This window comes from Stenella coeruleoalba, assembly GCF_951394435.1.
Source record: "Stenella coeruleoalba genome assembly, chromosome: 1".
Classification (NCBI taxonomy): domain Eukaryota; kingdom Metazoa; phylum Chordata; class Mammalia; order Artiodactyla; family Delphinidae; genus Stenella; species Stenella coeruleoalba.
This window is the reverse complement of record NC_137169.1, coordinates 4,060,195-4,079,781: the sequence shown is the minus strand read 5'-3', so window position 1 is coordinate 4,079,781 and position 19,587 is coordinate 4,060,195. Positions and strand designations below refer to the sequence as shown.

At 53.2% G+C, this 19,587-nt stretch overlaps 1 protein-coding gene across 3 annotated transcripts in view; it reads left to right on the top strand.

The window, feature by feature from the left end:
* Positions 1-19,587, top strand: part of NPHP4 (nephrocystin 4) — a 136,187-nt gene that overhangs the window by 82,090 nt on the left and 34,510 nt on the right. For all 3 annotated transcript variants that reach the window (XM_079946186.1, XM_079946185.1, XM_079946187.1), the window contains exons 13-17: positions 9,501-9,562; positions 11,503-11,610; positions 12,885-13,033; positions 13,190-13,381; positions 13,835-14,022. In XM_079946186.1, coding sequence (XP_079802312.1) covers positions 9,501-9,562; positions 11,503-11,610; positions 12,885-13,033; positions 13,190-13,381; positions 13,835-14,022 — 699 coding nt within the window. The remainder of the gene's footprint in view (positions 1-9,500; positions 9,563-11,502; positions 11,611-12,884; positions 13,034-13,189; positions 13,382-13,834; positions 14,023-19,587) is intronic.

The following is a 19,587-nucleotide window of genomic DNA, read 5'->3' as shown; positions in this document are numbered from 1 at the left end:
TACATACAGTATGGGAAGAGATATATGATGAGAAATTGGATCACACGATTACGGAGGCTGAGAAGTCCCGTGATCTACTGTCTGCAAACTGGAACCCAGGAAAGCGGGTGGTGTAATTCAGGCTGAGTCCAAAAGTCTGAGAACCAGGGCAGCCGGTGGCGTGGATTTCATCTGGGTCTGAAGGCCTGAGAACAGGGGGCCGAGGGCAGGAGACTGATGACCCAGCTCTGTGGTCAGGCAGGAGGGGTCTAGTTCTTCCTTCCTCCACCTTTTTGTTTTATACAAACCCTCAGTGGATTCAATGAGGCCTCCATCCCCCCCCCCCCCCCCCGCCCCACCTAACAGCGGGAAGGGCAAACTGCTTTAAAACTGAGTCACCCCTTCAAATTCGAATTTCATGCGGAAACACCCGCACAGACACACCCAGAATAATGTTTAACCAAACATCTGGGTGCCCTGTGATCCAGTCAGGTAGGCACTTAAGATTTTAAGCTATTTCTCTGTTTGCTGCCTTTTCCTGTGCTTTAAAATAGTTTAAACAAAAGGCAGCATCTGTTTCTTGAAGGTCTGATAAAACTTACCTATAAAACCATCAGGAACTTGGTGCCTTTTGAAGGGATGTTTTGACAACCATTTAAATTTCTGTTTATGGTTATTGATCTATTTAGGTTTTCCATCTCATCTTGTGTTACCTTTTGGGACACATATTCTCTAGAAAAATGGTCAATTTCTTTTAGTTTACAAAGATGTTGGGATAAAATTGTATCTAATTTAAAGCTTCTAATTTGTATCATTAAATAGCAAAAATTCAACCAAGTAAATTTTAAAGCTCTAACTGGCTTTATTGAACAATTAATGAATTAGGTAGCATCCCATCTACCAAGTAGAAAGGCACTTGGAGGAGCTGAACAAAAAGGAAGACGTTTATGGGCAGAAGGTGGGGGAGGGAGTAAGGAAAGAGCGGGCTACCTCACCTTCCTCTGGGGGATGGAAGGGGTCCACGTGGCTGTTACCTCATTGGTGCCAACCAGAAAATTCCAAACTGGCCAGTTAAGACCACTTTCCTGGGGAATATTGAAAGTGCAGTTAGGTAAGGTGCCAAGCCATGGTTCGGTGACACTGGCTTAGTACAAGTGACAAGTGACTCCATTCTGGGCTGGTTGTTTCTTTTTGAAAGTATCTATGATTAGGTTCCCTTTCTCATGCCTAAAATTTTGGTGAATCTCTCCCTTTCTTGGTCAGGCTTATCCAAGGTTTCTTCACTTCATCATTCTCTTCAAAGAACTAGCTGTTGGTTTTACTTATTGGTTCTCCCGTTCTTTGTTTTTGTTTCTAATTGTATCTTTAATTTTAATTAACTTAGTGAAAATTTAATTTTATATGCTTTTATCAAGTCCATCCTCTTAATTTTTAAAAAGTTTACAGAAAGTTGAGTGCTTGGCATTTTTTCCGTTTATCTGCTTAGGAGTGATCTCACTTAAGGGTCTGCAGTTTTCTTCTAGGTGCAGCGTGGACTCTCACACGTTTTGATCTTTACTGTTCTTACTGCCTCAGCTGTTGGGCTCAACTTCTGTTTGCTTTTACCTAGAATATAGAAGTGTTTTAAAGTATCCCCACGTTAAAAAATACACTAAACTCTTCTTGCCCTTTCACGCGGGCCCTTGCCCTCAGCCTTAAAGCCCGGCTCAGATGTCTCTTCCCTGCAGAGCCTCCTTTCCGCATCTCCTGGCCTTGGTAGGTGCTGCTCTTTATTTTTTATTTTATTTTATTTATTATTTATTTTTTATTTGGAAAAAGGAGTTTTATTTTTTAAATTTAACAACTGATTGTGTTTTTTTTTTTAACATCTTTATTGGAGTATAATTGCTTTACAATGGTGTGTTAGTTTCTGCTGCATAACAAAGTGAATCAGCTATACATATACATATATCCCCATATCTCTTCCCTCTTGCGTCTCCCTCCCACCCTCCCTATCCCACCCCTCTAGGTGGTCACAAAGCACTGAGCTGATCTCCCTGTGCTATGCAGCTGCTTCCCACTAGCTATCTATTTTACGCTTGGTAGTGTATATATGTCCATGCCACTCTCTCACTTCGTCCCAGCTTACCCTTTCCCCTCCCCATATCCTCAAGTCCATTCTCTAGTAGGTCTGCGTCTTTATTCCCATCTTACCCCTAGGTTCTTCATGACCCTTTTTTTTTTCTTAGATTCCATATATATGTGTTAGCATACGGTATTTGTTTTTCTCTTTCTGACTTACTTCACTCTGTATGACAGACTGCTCCTTATTTTATATCGTCTGTTGTCTGTTTCTTCCTTCTCACTACTGCTTTTGGGGTGTGTCAGCCAGGCTTGCCCTGGTGACAGATAGTTCCGGAATCTCACTGGCTTAAGACAGAAAGCTTTGCTTCCTGCTCTCAGTACACGTCCATGTGGGCTGGGGGCGGCTCTGCTCACTATGGTCACACATGGCAGTTGTCACCAGAGTATTGCCGGCCGCTCCCCCCCAGCACAAAGAAAGGCCCAGAGATGACCTGCATCCTTCCTCCCAGCTCAGGGGCTAGAGCTGGCGTGGGGCCCCGCCCAGGCTCAGGGGCTGCGCAGCGTCCCAGCGAGGCCGCAGAAGGTGAAGAGGTGCCGATCCCCGGTGTGGGTATTCGCTCGGCATCAGAGACGATCATAGGAGCATCTCACCAGTGGGGACTCTGCTGGTCCATCGTTCTGTTGCCCAAAGCATTCAGCACGTGTGGGTAGAGAAATGGGTCACTCGGGACTCTTCCATGATAGAAACTCAACTCAAAATAGTCAAAACGGAGAGGAAATTGATTGGCTCACGTGATGGAAGAGCCCTGACGTGAGGCCTGGCTGCGTCCTGGCCCTGGAGTGGTGTGGTGAAGACCTGGTGTGTCTCTGTCTGTCTCCCACACCTCTGTCTGCTCACCCCCCAGCTGTCCGTGGTGGCTTCCTTCCAGGCAGGGTTTCCCTACATCGTGGCTCCGGGAGCTGCTCGGTTATCCTCGGACTTAGGAGTCCCAGCAGGAAGAACTTCTTTTGCTCAGTTGTCCGGTCAGAGTCCTGAGATGGAGCCCCTCCCTCTGCCGGGTCCCCTGCTGTACCCCGAATGACTGGGAGGGGGGTGAGGCAGGGCGTGCATCCTGGGTCACACTCCCTCTCTTGTGTGGGGTTGGGCCAGGGGTAAGGGCTGGGAGGGTGATGCCCCAGGGAAACCATCCTTGCTGCTCTCGGGAGAGAGGGTGGATTCCGGTGGTCACCCGACGGATTGAGGGCCTGCTCTCCTGTCCCAGGTCTTTCCCTGCACTCAGCTGTTTCCACTGCGTAGTTGCACCCCAGCTTTGAGGAACTTTTCCTGCATTTCTTGATCTTCGAATGAGTAGAGATTGGTAGTTCCTGCCAGTGCCACCCGGCCTGTCTTCCGGAAGCCCACCATCTCCATCCCCGGAGGCTCTGCTGGGCACAGAGCAGGGCACTGTGTGGGCTCCAGGGAGCACTGTGGAGGTTCAGGGGGTGGGGGAACCCCACAGGGAGGGCTCCGCCACAAGGCCTCTTGCTTTGGGCTCGAGATGATCCTGTTGCCCGCTGAGCCGAGCCTCTTTCTGGGTGACTGGGTGGAGGGTGTTATTCTCCCGTGTGTGGGGCTCCCCGAGCCCCAGCCTGACTTCCTAAGGTTCAGAGCTGCTGGGTGCATACCCTTTGAGTTCACTACCAGAAGGGTTATTGCTGCGTCCTTGGCAGACAGGAGTGGATGCTTCAGCTGCTGGAGGACTCAGGGATTGAGCTCTGGTGCAGACGTGCGGTAGCAGCGTCATCTGGTTTTCAGCTCCTGTTCGGGGACCCGCAGATCTGCGTGGATGCAACCTGTTTCCATTTGGTTTACTTAATTTGGATTTATCACCGCATTCATGTCACATTAACGTGATCGCCTTCACCCCAGACTCCAAGCATTTGAAAACGTTGCCTCCCAAGACCTAACATAAGAGACTTAAATACCGGCTGATGTTTAACTTATGATGGAAACTCTTCCTGCTTCAGTATTTTACCAACCTATACAGTTCCTTTGGAAATCTTAATGATATGCAGCTGTCACCTTAAGTGAGGTGCTCTGGCTTTCTGTTATGAATGATCCTTTTTATTTGTTCTGCAAAATTACCAGGGAGCAAATGTCCATTCATCACCCTCCGCACGGGTGTGTGTGCGGGGCCGCTAGAGGGCCCTCCGTCTCCAGGTTTTGGAACCCGGCATGGCATTCCCCTGACCCGTAGTTTGCTTTTGAATGTTCTGGTGGCGTCAGGATTTTGGTGTGTCTGCTTAATAGACATAAAAGCGGCCGGGTAGAAGGGGCCATTGAAAATACATAACCCTGGTGTTTCCCAGAGCACACTGAGTTAGACGCTTGACGTGGTTGTGACCCCGTGTGCGGGCGACATGCTCGAGAGCATCCTCACTGACAGGCAGCTCGCCTGACCCGAGTCGTGTCATCCAGGACATCACGCAGCAGTGGAGAGAGTGAAGGATGTCGATTGAGCAGGGCATGGAAGTTAGCGGCCGGGAACCGAACACACCTGTGCGGCATCTGCCGGAGAGCCTGAGTGAGCGGTTCAGAGCCAAGGCCTCCAGGAGGGAGATGACGCTTCTGAGCCTGGTCTTTGAAGGTGACCCCAGCCTAGGGCTCTGGGCACGTCCCATACTTCCCACTCCTCTTGGGCCTGATGCGCCGAGACAGGGCACCTCTAGATTCCTTCAGTACGGAGACCAAACCCACTCCATCGACAGCATCCCTTTACCTCTTCCTAGATTCTGCTCACTTCCTCCATTCCTGTGATCAAAGTCTTCAAGAGGATGACTTTTTAAGCCCAAATAATTAGAAATAACGGCCTTTCAAACGGGTCGGCCTTGTGAATTCTGAGTGTCTGGAGTACCATTGAATGCTGAGTAATCCTTTATTTTCAAGGTCTGTCGGGGAAAGCTGTTTTTCACAATCTCTATTTAAATCACAGAAATTGTGTCTTTGGCTGTGACGACCCCTTCCTTCCCCCTGCCCTTGGGGCAAGCTGTTGGGCCCCATCCTGGAACATCCCCACAGTCCCGCCTTCCTGGTCCGAGGCCTGGCCTCTCCCTGCCTGGCCCTGAGCTGCCACGGTTGCTAAGCAACAGCCTCCTCTCCCTTCAGTTAAGCACAGGCAGGTCCGTCTGCAGGGCAGCCTTTTCCTCCACGAATCCCACTCATCAGGCCCTGCCAGCTGATTCTCTTTTCCTCGCCCCCCCCCCCCCCAGAATGCGCAGCTATGTTCAAGCAGCAGCGCCCTCTGGAGGGCAGCTTGCACTGTGGGGTAAAGGGCTTGAATGTGTTCGTGCGTGGGGACCCCACCAGCCTTCCCAGGGAGGACAGTGGAGAGACCGCTGCTCTCTGCAGCCTGGAGGATGTCACCAAGCCTGCTGCCTGAGCTCTCTCGTGCCTGTGTACTTACTTTCTGTCTTTCTGTGATGCTCGCCCACTCGACTCGTCAGAAGTGCTGTCTGAGAAGTGCTGACCTGAAAGGTAGCCCTTCTTGCCGTGGAGCGTGGAGTGGGCTTCGGGTCCTCGTGGTCTGCACACCTCCCCACTCCCCCCAGGCTGAATGCAGAGAAGCGTGGGATGCAGGTGTGTGACCTGGCGGGACGCGGACAGCCCAGGCTTGGGGCAGATCGCAAGCCCCCCACTGGCCTTTTAGTCAAGTGTAGGGCATTCGGGCTTCTAGAAGCTGAACTGGAGAGAGGACTGGACACTTGAGCTTCTGTCGACAGTGCTTTTCAGCAAGTGGAGGCTGATCGGGGAGCAATAGGGTGTGGGGGAAATTCATCTTCAGACGGGGGCGCGGCGGCTGCAGCTGCAAACGTGTCTGTCTCAAGTACTCGGTGTGGCCCTGTCTGCGTCTGTCTGTGTCGCGGTTGGCTCGGGTGGCATGGCAACTGCTGACTCTGTCCCTTCCGAGGCTGAGGTTTCCCTGAGCTGCACAGAGCACCTGGCAAAGCTGTCGTCTTAGTCTCTGCATTCTTCCTTTAACGACCAGGTGATTTGCCTGAAGCCAGAGCCGCGCGGCGCCACGGCCAGATGTGGACGGTATTCCCGGTGGGGTGACAGGAGGGCCCTATCTGGGGAGCCACCAGCATCCCCTGCCGCGGGGCCTCATCCTCTGCGACGGGCCGCCTGGTGCCATCGGTCCAGCCAGGAGCGTCGTCAGGCTCCAACTGGGACACAAAGACATACCCGATAACGATCAGTAAATTAGAATTTAAGTTATTTTAAATTCCACGGGTAGTACAGGAAAACAGGCTTACTCACATGTCTAAAGGGTGAGGTTCTAGCCCCTCACTGTTCCTACCATTCCACACATTTCAATGAATTTACCTACAGCCCTTCATCCACGTGTCGTTTTCTTTCTTTTCCTTTAACAGAGGTGGGATTCCCTTACGCGGGTTGCTTGGTAACTTGCTTTCCGCCCTGTAACTTGTCTTGGCAACGTCCCATGTCAGGACCCGCCCATCGACCGCCCCCTTTTTAATTGCTTCCGGGCTCCACACCCAGACGGGCCGGCTTTAATTCAGGGCTTCCGTTTTCAGGAACACGTGGGCCGTCCTCATGGTTTGCCGTTTTCAGCGGTGCTGCGGCAAGGTTCTTGTGCGCGCGTCCTCGTGCGCGCTGCAGATGTCACCACGCACGCGGCCTTTGCACACACGTGAGGGCCCCATGGTTTGGTCTTGTCGGCCCCGGCAGCTCGCAGCCTGGTCGTGCTCAGTGGCGGAAGGCGGGCTTCCCAGTCAGACCTCCACACCTCCGTCGTGGCTTTTGGGGGGCCTGGAGGAATGACAGTGACGCCTCTGGAGGACACTGTGTTGTCCGGGCAAGACCGTTAGATTGTGTAGTTTGCGAAGCAACTTAATCAGCGACCGCCGCATGGAACGTTAGAACAGAAAGGTTTGAAACCAAGTTATTTTGTGGTTTTGGTGTATTTTCTCACAGCCCGTGCCTCGCTGGGGTGTGTGGGTTTGGGCCCTGGGATCCCCAGCAGGCACTGCTTTCATCCGCTGCAAAGCCTTTTTTGTGCGGTTGGTTGTCTAGGAGGTTAAGATTGTGTAAGTCAGGATGTAAAGAATCACCTCAAACACACCACGCGGTACCCAGCTTAGACGACCTGGGGAAATAAAGAGCGCGTGAGGAGTTTAGCGGGCTCGGAGGGTTCACTTTCCGCAGGGTTCAGAGCTTCCTTAACTAGAGGACACGCGCCCGGCTCCCAAACGCCAGGCTTCTCTGAGCAGAGGAAAACGGAGCCATTTCCTGCAGGCTTTTCTTCGCTGCCAAAGTCAACCCGTGTAGTTTTTTTTTTTTCTTTTTTAACATCTTTATTGGGGTAACCCGTGTAGTTTTCAGTCTCCTTTCAGGGTGGAACAAAGGAGAATCCGGCGTGCTGCTCTTCTGTTTCATCTTCTAGACTGTTCCGGGTGGCGGGGTGGTGGTGGTGATGAGTGGCTGCACGGAGCCCTGAGCTGCCTGGGGAGAGGCACGTGGCTTCAAGGACAGTGGGGCCCTGGCAGAATCCTGGTCTGCGTTTTGCTTCTCGCGAGATGACATCTTTCCTGGGAAGCGAAGCTAACTCCCTCCAAAGGGAGCTCGTTTCAGGAACCGGAGGCTCCCTGGGCTAGAGGGCGCCGAGTTCTTTGGAATCACATTAACTTGGCTTTGAGAAAGGAGCTGGGCTGGCGAGGGGCTGGAGAGCCTGTAGCTCAGCTCAGGTGGGACCAGCGGAGTTGGGGGCCTCCCTCCACGCCGCCCCCCGCTTTCCCCGCTCCTTATTCCTCATCAGCTGGATCTCTCCTCCTGGGGTGAGCCTGCAGTGACTTCTCCAGGTGGATTCCGAGGTGGCTGGAAGGGGCTTTGGTGGCATGTCGGCCCCAGGGCACAGCAGGGCCGGCTACGGGGGTGCTTCGCACGTGCGGTTCCTGCCTGGTGGCTGAAGCTGCGCTGTGGTGGGATTCAGGGCTGCCAGGGGAGCCGGGCGTCCTCCTTTCAGACTGCACAGCATTCAGAGTCACGGCCCTCATGTGCACTGGCTGGTCGGTAGGTGCTAGGTGCTGCCCGTGCCTGCCCCGTGCCGTGTGCACTGGGGCTTGGGGGCCACGGGGTCAGGTGAGCTGCTCATGGGCACCGCCTGGTCCAGGGCTCAGACGTGGCTGTGCAGGGACTTGGGCAGCAGAGACCACCGGGGAGGGAGGGAGGGCCAAGTGCGGGCAGTCAGGGCCACACGCGGGTGACAGGAGCAGGGCTAGTTACCTGGGCGGGGCGGGGCATGATTTCTCAGGGCCCAGGACGTCCTGAAGTCCAGCCGGCGGTTGCGTCCACATGCAGCGGCCAGAGTCGGGTCACTGTGAAGGGGACCGAGGTGCATTAGGAAGGCGCGGTCCTCAGGGAGACCAGACGTGTCACCTTGGACAGGTGCCCGGTCCCACCTGGGCCTTCAGGGGAGCGGAGGGGGCCGTGTCAGGATGGGCCCCGGTCAGCGGGCAGCCCCACCGTTGACTGGAGGCGGTGATGTTGGCGGCTGACGGCAGAAGAAGCGTGCGTATATGGGCTGATGGGGAGTTGATGGGTGGCCCCAGACGCCGGAGCACGGTGCTGAGAGTCTGGGGGTTTCAGGGACTAGAGTGATGTCTGAACTCCTAGACAGGAGTGCAGGGCCTGGGATCGGGGTGGAAACAGCACAGGCAGACTCCAGCCCGGTCTTGCCCTGGGCCACTGTGCGGTGACTGTGCTCGGCGGGTGGGGACAGCGCCGTGGGAGTGGTTGCTCCCTCTGCAGTTGGGCACCTCAGGTGCTGCAGGAACCAGCCTCGCATCGCCCAGGGCAGGGGCGCCCTCGGCCCTCGCTCCAGGGACCCTGTGGAGGGCCGACCTCGACTCTTCCCGGTACGAACATGCCTGCACTCACACCCCTAGAGTGAGTGGGCCTCAGGGGAGGGCTGTGAGTGATGGGAGAGCCGGAGCGCCCAGCCGTGCGTGCGTCTGTTTAGAAGTTTCTTATGTAACAGAACAGCAAGTGGGCCCCAGCCAGGGAAGCACCGGCCCAGGCAGGCATGAGAGCCCGGCCCCACGAAGGCAGGGGAGGGTGAGCAGGGGAAAGGACGGGTGAGCCTTGAGGTGAGCGCAGGAGAGCCTCAGGTGTCTGACAGCCTCACGTCTCCCTGAGCGCACACGGAGTGAGCCTCATGAGCAGGGAGGAGGCCGAGGAAGTGGGCAGCGAGCTCGGGCTCCATCCTGCAGGTGGTGACTGGGGACAAGCGCCCTGGGTCTGCTCGCCAAGCACTGGGGCTGCCCAGTGGCCGCTGCCCAGCTCCGAGCACCGGTTACCGTCGAGGGGAGGCTCGCGCCAGGCCTGCCTGAGCCGGGCTCCGGTGCCCTTGCCCCACCCAGGCTGACGGCCCCTCCCTGGCCCCTGTGCTTCCTCCCAGGCCTGCCAGCACCACCGCCCCGGGGACTCACCACCCCCCAGGACTCGCCAGTGGGACCAGGGGTAAGTCCAGGCCCGAGAGGCCTGTTTCGGAATTCCACAGTCAAGTATTTAAAGGTTCTGGGGGCGGGAAAGTCCCCTTTGCATCTTTAAGAACAGTTGATGTCCTGTTTACTTGTGGGGGCTGGGAAGCGTCCCAGTGAGCCGGAGGGGAGGGGCCCCCAGGTGTCGAGGTGCAGGTGTCCTCAGCCGCCCTCCTGCCCGTCTCCGCGGCGGGTCCCTAGTGCGCTGCTCCCAGCGCCGGCTGTCAGGGCCGTGGCTTCTGCTGCTTGTTGATGATCCTCCAGTTGCCATGGAAGGCCTGTGTCCGCACTCAAGCTGATGTGTTCTCCCGCAATTATGTCTGACGGCTGGGAATCTTTCAGGACTGAATGGCCTTTTTTCCCCTTCTGGGACACGGAGGAGCGCTCTTCGCAGCCTCCTCTCCTGACCCTCTGCCAGGAGAGGGCGCTGGTGAGGCCGTGGCTTCCCCAGGCCGCAGCCGGGCAGGTGCGCCGAGCAGCTGGTGCTGGGGGGGACAGGGCGGCACCAACAGAGGCCAGCACGTTGGTGGGCCTGTCGGAGAGCACACGTCTCCTCTGGTGCTAGGAGCTGCGGCCGCCCCTCAGGGATCCTGAGCCGGGTCTGCCCATGGCTCGGGGCTGGCTCTGGCCAGCGTGGTTTTTGAATGAGGTCAGAGTTGGCTTGTCCTCCTGATGACCTTGTCTGCCAACATCACCCTGGACGTTGACCTTCTGGAAAGGTTGAATGATTCGGTATCCAGGGCTGTCCCCAGGATGTGGCTTTAATGTGGACCGTGCAGCTGGGAAACTGGACCAGAAGTGAACGTGGTGTTTGCCCGAAGACACGTGCTTGGGGACAGCCTCCCGGCCCCCGCTGGCCTGTCCCAGCATTTTCCCTCCGGCGGTCGGCATGGTGCCCCTAAGTGCTGACGGGCCACAGGGCAGCACCTCCAGCCCCAGAGGCAGGAGGCGCTCACGGCGGCCTGTGGGCTCTGAGGGGAGCTGAGCAGACCCTAAATTCTTCTCTGCCCCTGAGATGCTGCCCGGATCCCCCAGTGCCCCTCGCCCATTTCTTCAGCACCTCATCATGGGTTGGGTCCTTCTCTGTACCAGCACCAGCCCCCCCCGCCCCCCCCCCCCGCCCCCGGGCCAGCTGTCGCTGCTGACGACAGACGTCTCATTTGTTAACGTGTACATCATAAATAGAGACCAGGATTTGAGAGACGGGTCTTCAGCAGAGCGAGGGCCCTCCACCTCTTCACACCGGCCTTTTAGTGCAACGTTCGTTTTCCTCACGTTAGTCACATTTACCTGACCCTGTGCCGGGTACCTTGCCAAGCCCTTTCTCACCGTAGGCCTGTGACCTAGGTACTGTTAGCACCCCCATTTTACAGATGAGGAGACTGAGGCAAGACCAAGTTAGTTAGGCGACTTGCCCACGTCACGTGGCAGTGAAGTGGTGGAGTGGGGCTTCCAGGGCCCACGTCAGCTGCCATCATGGTCACTGCCTTAACGGGCGGGTTCATGTCGTAGGAACACAGGTGGTTAGAATCAGAAGGGGTCTTGGAGAAGTTCAGTCCAGGGGTGGAGGTGAAACCCAGAGAGGTTCAGAGACAAGCTGGCCCTGCAGCCCGAGTGTCAGAGAACCCACCCGGCTTCCCTGGCCATTTCCCCTTCTCCACTTGCTTTTCCTTGTTAATAATATTTTTATTCAAATATTATGATGTGGGAGAAACCACAGAATTGCCCCTCTCGGTAGTTAGAGAAGAAGCAATTAGACGTGATGCCGGGTTCCAGGAGATTCCAGACCTCACTGCTCCCTGTGGCCGCATCAGAGTCCTCCCTTCCTTCCCAGGGGCCTGTGCCAGCGGGCGGTGGGAGGGGCTTTGTGAAGGTACTGGGGTGCATTTTGTCGTCTTACCCAAGCTTTCTTCCCTTCAGCTGTCGCTTTCCCAGCTGGCGGCTTCCCCACAGTCCCCAGCTCAGCGCCGCTCGGCCAAAGCCTCCTCAAAGCCACCGGGGAGCCCCACGCTCTCCCTGGCCCCGGGGGTAAGTAGGCTGCCCCTCCTCTCGCCTGCCTCCTTCCAGGAAATGGCTCCAAACTCCTGACTTCTGTGGAAGTCTCTGACTTTGGGAGCTGCCCTGGTCCTTGGTGAGGTGACCAAGACCTTCCTGGGTTCTCTGTGTTGCGGGCGTTGGGATGGGGGCTGGACATCACCTCCTTCCAGCTTTAGATCTTTGCCACCATCCGTCTCAGTGACCAAGGGTATTTGGTCTGGGAGCTTTTCCTGCCACAGGGCTTGATTTAGGCTTTGCTCTACCTGAGAAGACAAAGTAAAAGTGCCCTTAGATCTCTGAACGTGAGAGGAAAGGGGAAGTTTCGCTGGAGATGTAAATAGAGGTCAGTCCAAGTTGCCAGCTCCCCCTCCAGGACGCTCGCCCTGCGGCTGGAGGAGAGTTTGTGAAGCCCACCGTCCCCGATCCCAGTGGAGCTAGTGGGCTAAAATAGGCCTGTTTCCTTCTACTGAACTTGGGGGACTCACGTAGAGTTTGCTGGTTCACCTGCAAACTTCAGTCTTGCCTTGGAAGTCTGTTGAGGAAAAATGGTTCCATTTAATTACTTCCTTGAAAACCCTCACGGTGAAATGCCTGATTCTAAAATATATCTGGGCTCGTGTCATTATGAAGAGCCTTCATCTCTAATGTTACCGGCGCCTGAGGCCCGTGTTCCTTGCCTCCGGTCACGTGGGGCTCCTTCTGAATGAAACGGGAAGCTTGGGAAGCCAGTTGGAGAGAGAGCGTCCCAGACCCCGTCAGGCTCTTCCTTTAGACGGAGGCGGGCGGAGGGTGCCGGTGAAAGCCTAGAGCATTCGGTGACATGGGGACAGGGAAGCGTTTACACAGGCTTGGGGGCTCTGTCCCACAGTCTCCCTAGCGTTATTGGAGTTGGTTTCATCTTTCTGTTCCGTAGACGTGGTTTTGATGTTCATTCGCCTTCTCAGGCAGCAGATGTCTCCTGTGCTACTGGGCTGTTCAAAAAATTATGATTCCTTCCTCGTTGCTTTTCGACTCACATAAAACACAGGATGCCCCGGTGAATTTGAATTTCAGATAAACAATCCTTTCCAGCATAAGTGTGTCCCAGATACTGCATGGGATATTCTTATACTGAAATTACTCACCGCTTCCCTGAAATTCCAGGGCAGCTGAGCCTCCTGTGTTTTCATTTGCAATGTGACAGAGGCAGTTCACCCACGAGCCCCAGGTCCAGGCATCCTTGGTGCCTGGGTTGGCCTCACCTGGGGCCCCACTGTGTTCGGCAGGAGTTCCCCTTGGAGGGCAGGATCTCTCACCTGGAAGCTGACCTGAGCCAAACGGCCTTGGTCCCGGGCACATCCACTGCTGAGCAGTTGCAGGAGCTGCCGTTCACACCTGTGCACGCCCCAATCATCGTGGGAGCCCGGACCAGGAGGTGAGGGGCAGGTCTGGGAGGGCCCAGGGCAAGTGCTGTGTGATCAAGACCCTTCGACCCCCTGAACGGTGGGCTTTCCTAGAGAGCTGGCTTTCCGGGTCCTGCCTCTTGGTTGGCCCTTTCCTGGAGGCTGGCTCAGGAGGCCTTCTGTTGCAGCTCTGGAGGGAAGCCATCACGAGCCTCCCTAGCGCTGCTGCGGTCCGCCGGCTTTCCCGAGATTCTGGACGCCAACAAGCAACCAGCCGAGGCCGTGGATCCTACAGATCCCGTGAAGTTCAACCCTCAGAAGGAAGAATCAGACTGTCTGCGAGGCAACGAGATAGTGCTACAGTTTCTTGCCTTTAGCAGGTAAACACTTGAATATTTGGTCTGTTGCTCTTTTCCTGGCTTTTGCATTTCTTGCGCTGAGGAAGAACTTCTTTGTGGCTCTGGGAGAATACTACGATCCGGTCTTAGCGGGACTGCGGAATGCCCTCTGTCTTTATTTTCGTTTGGCTGGGACCCACCCACTACCATTTCCAAATGCTGTAACACGTGCTTTGACCGATCTCCTGTGGTCCTTAGTTACAGCGTGGACAGAGTGTTGCCCTGTCCTTGGGTACTGGTGTAGCCCCGAGATCTGGGCTCTCCAGCCATGCCTGAAGTGGGGGGATGCCCGGCGGGCTCCCCGAGGTCACAGTAGGGCTGCTGGTGTGGATGAAGGAGGCGGCCTCTCACCTGCTGTCTCCCTGCGAGTGTGTGACAAAAGCCCGGGTTCTCCGCCCGGACCCTTGATTAACTCGGAGCTGTCATTGGATCCAGGGTGTCCCAGGACGACCAGGCAGCGCCGTGGCCACAGACTGTGTATTTCACCTTCCAGTTCTACCGCTTCCCCCCCGAGACAACGCCGCGGCTGCAGCTGGTTGAGCTGGACGAGGCCGGGAAGAGCAGCTCGGCCTCCCTGCCCCACCTCCTCGTCCTGATTCACAAGGACGGCTCCTTTGATGCGGGTGAGCGCTGGGCCCCCGGCAAATGCGACATCCAGGGCCAAGCTTTGTCTGCGAATTTTCTTATTTAGAAAATGTTGAACGGTGAAAAACTTCAAACACGTTCACAGTTGGAGAGACCAGCGCAGTAAATCAGTGCCCCTGCCACTTACCTCTGACAGTTACCGGTGACATCGCTGCCCAGGTCCCTCCCCAAACCAGGGCTATTCGATGCAAATTCCAGACGTTATATGATTTCATCTATAGATATTTCCTTATGTAGATCTAAAAAAGTAGAGTCTTTTTTAAAATACATAAACTCAATAATATTACCCCATCTAAAATTAATGCTGACTTAATATTATAACTTAATATCTAGCCAATGTTAACATTTCCCCAGTAACTTCATAAAGTTTTTTAATAGTTTGTTCACATCGGGATCTCAGTAAGGTCTGTGCGTTGGGATGGTGTGACTCTCCAGTCTCTTTCTACCTACAGCTGTCATCACCATCCTGTCTCTGTTTTTTCGCTTTAATTTATTTGTTGAAGTCGCCACGTTGCTGGTGCCCTAGAGCCTCCCAGTGTCTGCACTTCGGTTTTGCGGCCCAGTGGTGACATCTGCGGTGTTCCTCTATCGCCTGTTTTGCCTGTAAATTGGAGTTAGATCTAGTGTGAGCAGATGCGTGCTTTTGGCTTGGGGCAAGGCGTCTGTATTGCTGGTGGTGTGTCCCCGTCTCTGCAGCAGCACGAGGCCTGGGTTGCTGCTTATGCCCCATCAGTGACCATCCAGACTGCTGCTTATGGAGTGGTCGCTTCACTCAAGGCTACACAGTGGTGATGTTTTACTCCTAGAACACTTCTTCGTGTATCAGCCGGAATGCTTCCTTAAAACGAAACTTCTCCTCACCAATTCTTTGGTTGCCTTGAGGTGCGATTCATATAGAGAAGGCAGAATAATGCTTGATTTTCTTCTCTTTTGTTTGCTAATTTTTAAAATAGTGAGACAGTTCCCAGCATCCTTCAAGGGTGGGGCCAATGGCTTTTTTTTTCTGATATCATTATCAACTGATGGATTTAAACTGCAGTGGACTGAACATACCAAATATGTTGTTGTTTTTGGTGGCCAGTTGTCCTGTCTTTGGCCCGGCGCACGGCTCGTAAGGGACATACCTGGGGTCTGAACCACTGCTGCCTCTTGAGTAGAACTTAACAGGTGGAAAAAGACGTGTTAAAATATTAAATGAAATTAGTTTAACAACATTAACATCAGACAAAAGTGACAAAAGGCAAAGGCATTGCTGGGGATCAAGAAGCCTATTAAATAATAATTAAGGGAATAATTCACTAGGAAAAAATGATTCTGAATCCGTGAACTTCTAACAACCACAGCTGCCAAAGATAAAGGACAAATTGATGGACTTTATAAGGGGAAACTGACAAACCTACAATCATAGGAGGTTTTGACACACTTCTGTGAGTAAATTGATTGATCAAGCAGAAAAAGAATTAATGAGAATATTATAAAATACAGTTTAAAGAGATGATCTTGTAGAACCTGTACAACCAAGTTAGAGAATATGTGTCATTTTCAAGTATCCTCTGAAACTTATAAAAACTGATTATTCATATATGTGTGCATATATCGTAGGCCACCAAGCAGGTATTGCCATATACCAAGAGACCCTATAGCTAATCTAATTTTATAGCATTCTTTGACCATAATACCTCAAGGTCAGAAATCATTCACTGCCCTCCCCCTGGAAGGCTCCAAACTGCTGGCTCTTTTTGAATTTTAAAACATATTTCTAATTTTTCCCCTAGGTAAATGAAGAAATCAATGTAGAAATGGCTGCTTAAAACTGAATGACAAAATAATATTGCATATCAAAACTAATAAGTAAAGTCGCCTCAGCCATAAAAAGGAACGAAATTGGGTCATTTGTAGAGACGTGGATGGACCTAGAGACTGTCATACAGGGTGAAGTAAGTCAGAAAGAGAAAAACAAATATCGTATATCAACACATATGTGTGGACTCTAGAAAAATGGTACAGGTGATCTGATTTGCAAAGCAGAAATAGAGACACAGACATACAGAACAAACGTATGGATACCGGGCTTCCCTGGTGGCGCAGTGGTTGAGAGTCTGCCTGCCGATGCAGGGGACACGGGTTCATGCCCCGGTCCGGGAAGATCCCACATGCCGCGGAGCGGCTGGGCCTGTGAGCCATGGCCGCTGAGCCTGCGCGTCCGGAGCCTGTGCTCCGCAACAGGAGAGGCCACAACAGTGAGAGGCCCGCGTACCGCAAAAAAAAAAAAAAAAAAAAAAAAAGAGATCCTTTAGGGCTTCCCTGGTGGCGCAGTGGTTGACAGTTCGCCTGCCAATGCAGGGGACATGAGTTCATGCCTCGGTCCGGGAGGATCCCACATGCCGCGGAGCGGCTGGGTCCATGAGCCAAGGCCACTGAGCCTGCGCGCCCGGAGCCTGCGCATCCGGAGCCTGTGCTCCGCAACGGAAGAGGCCACAACAGTGAGATGCCCGCGTACCGCAAAAAAAAAAAAAAAGTATGGATACCAAGGGGGAAGGGGGTGGGTGGGTTGAATTGGGAGATCGGGATTGACATGTATACATTATTGATACTATGTATAAAATAACTAATGAGAACCTACTGTATAGCGCAGGAAACTCTGCTCAATGCTCTATGGTGGCCTAAATGGGAAGGAAATCCGAAAAAGAGGGGATATATGTATACGTAGAGCTGATTCACTTTGCTGTACAGTAGAAACTAACTCAACATTGTAAAGGAACTATACTCCAATAAAAAGTAACTTAAAAAAAAAGCAAATAAGTAAAATGGTAATTACAGGGACATTTGCAGCTTGAGATGCTTCTATTGTTGGTAAAGAAGAAAGTATCTTTTAACATGCTGATCTCATTGTTCAGCTCAAGAAGTTTGGTGAAAAAAAACCAGAGCAAACCCAATAAAGTAGAAGGAAAGAAATTAGAAAATGAGCATAAATGCTTAGAAAACGAAGAAATAGTGGAAAGGGTCAGCCAGATCGTTGGGTGCGAGAAGTCCTGGGTGCAGCAGGTGATGCTCCGTTCCCTTGTCCAGGGTCAGAATCAGTGCGGGGAGTCGGAGCCGTTGTGGGAATGGGGTTAGCCCGAGAGCCCGTGGTGCTAGCCGTGCCCCCATCAGGTGAGCGGCAGGCAGAGGTCGGGCTGGGCAGCCGCCGTCAACCTTGAACCTGCGCCCCCCGCTTGCCTGTGGACCCCGGCCTCCTCTCTTCCTGTGGACAAATCTGAAAAGAAAGGGGAAGGGGTGAGAAGCTTGGGCTCTGCTTCTTCCCCCAAACCCACCAGTCGATGAGCTGCCCTTGCCCTGGGAGGAGGGTGTGCTGGGCAGAGGGTGGCACAGGCCGTCCCTCTGCACGGAGGTGGGGCTGGGGACGATGTGTTCCTGCAACCTTCCTCCGTTTTGTTCTCCCAGCTCACATAACCGTTGAGTTTATGGCCAGCGGGGCTGTGGCCCTCCTTAGGGGAGGGGACCAGTCACCACTGGGGAGGAGACCAGTCACCACTGGGGGTGTTTCCCAGCCTTCCTGGGACCACTGCTCCCAAACCCACCACCTTTCCTTTGCTAGTCCCCCCAGGACCAGCAGTGGAGCCTTCCTGGGACCACTGCTCCCAAACGTACCACCTTTCCTTTGCCAGTCCCCCCCAGGACCAGCAGTGGATAGTTCAGCCTATGTCCCCAGAAGGCTCTGAAATGGATCAGAATAATGCCTGGATTTCAGGGCCCCTCTGCACGCATTGCTGACCATTCATTCCCTATTCTGTTTCCCGTGCTAAATGCTATCCAGTCACTTGATCCAGTGGAGCTCATCGGAGGTTCTGCAATGAGGTTAAATGATAGTGTTAAGATAATTCAATAAAAAAGGCCAACCACTTAGAGACGCTCCTGATTTGACTGTAAGCCCCTTTCCACTATGAATTGCCCAGAGAGAAATTAGTCCAAAAATTAAATTTCCCTGCAAGTGGAAGTCCAAAGAAATTAAAATACAGAATCGAATTTTCTTGTCATGGCGAATTAAAATTCAGAGTCCACAAAGGCTTTGCAATTTCTTACACAGCTGAGCCTTGGCCAAAGATGCCTCTGACTGAGCAGATCTGGGCTTCCTTTGGCAGCCAGACTTGGGGGTTCTCTCCGGATGGACTGGGTTCCTCAAGACCTCAGAAGGTTGAGCTGGCTCAGCACCGAGTCTTTCATGGGCCTCACTTAAGACGTTTTCTTTTGTTGTTGAAATATAACATGCATACAACAAAGTGCACCATTCCATGAATTTTTTTTTTTTTTTTAGTAAATGTATTTATTTATTTATTTATGGCTGTGCTGGGTCTTCGCTGCTGCGCGTGGGCTTTCTTTTTAGTTGCGGTGAGCGGGGGCTACTCTTTGTTGTGGTGCACGGACTTCTCATTACGGTGGCTTCTCCTGTTGTGGAGCACGGGCTCTAGGTGCGTGGGCTTCAGTAGTTGTGGCACGTGGGCTCAGTAGTTGTGGCTCGCGGGCTCAGTAGATGTGGCGCATGGGCTCTAGAGCATGGGCTCAGTAGTTGTGGTGCACAGGCTCAATAGTTGTGGCTTGTGGGCTCAGTAGTTGTGGCTCACAGGCTCTAGAGTGTGGCCTCAGTAGTTGTGGCACATGGGCTCAGTAGTTGTGGCTCATGGGCTTAGTAGTTGTGGCACACGGGCTCAGTAGTTGTGGCACCCAGGGTAAGTAGTTGTGGCTCATAGGCTCAGTAGTTGTGGCTCACGGGCTCAGTAGATGTGGCACACAGGCTCTAGAGCACGAGCTCAGTAGTTGTGGTGCGCAGGCTCAGTAGTTGTGGTGCACGGGCTTAGTTGCTCTGCAGCATGTGGGATCTTCCCGGACCAGGGCTCGAACCCGTGTCCCCTGCATTGGCAGGCGGATTCTCAACCACTGCACCCCCAGGGAAGCCCCGTGAATTTTTAAGGATGGTTAGACCTTATTTGTTAGAGCAGTTCTAGATTTACAGAGAAACTGAGCCGTTAGCCCAGAGCCCCGTATACTCCCACCCCGCCCCGTCTCCTCTGTTAGCAACTTCTTACGTTCACGATGAGCCAATATTGGTAGCGTGTTATTAACTGAAGCTCAGAGTTTACCTTAAGGTTTACTCTCCCCACGTTGTACATTATATGGATCTTGACAAACGTGTAACATCATATATCCACTGTTACAGTATCACCCAGAGTAATTTCACTGCCCTAAAATCCCCTATGCTGCACCCTGCCAGCTACTGATCTTTCTACTGTCTCCATAGTTTTGCCTTTGCCAGATGTCATCTAGTTGAGATTATACCGGGTGTGCCTTTCAGATGGCTTCTTTTGCTTAGTAGTATGCACTTACGGTTCCTCCATGGCGTTTCGTGGCTTGATGGCACGTTTATTTTGGGCACCGAATGATACTCTGGACGTACCTCAGTTTATTTATCCATTCACCTGCCAAAGGGCATCTTGGTGGCTTCCAGTTTGTTGTTCGGGATTTTGTGTGGACATACATTTTCAACT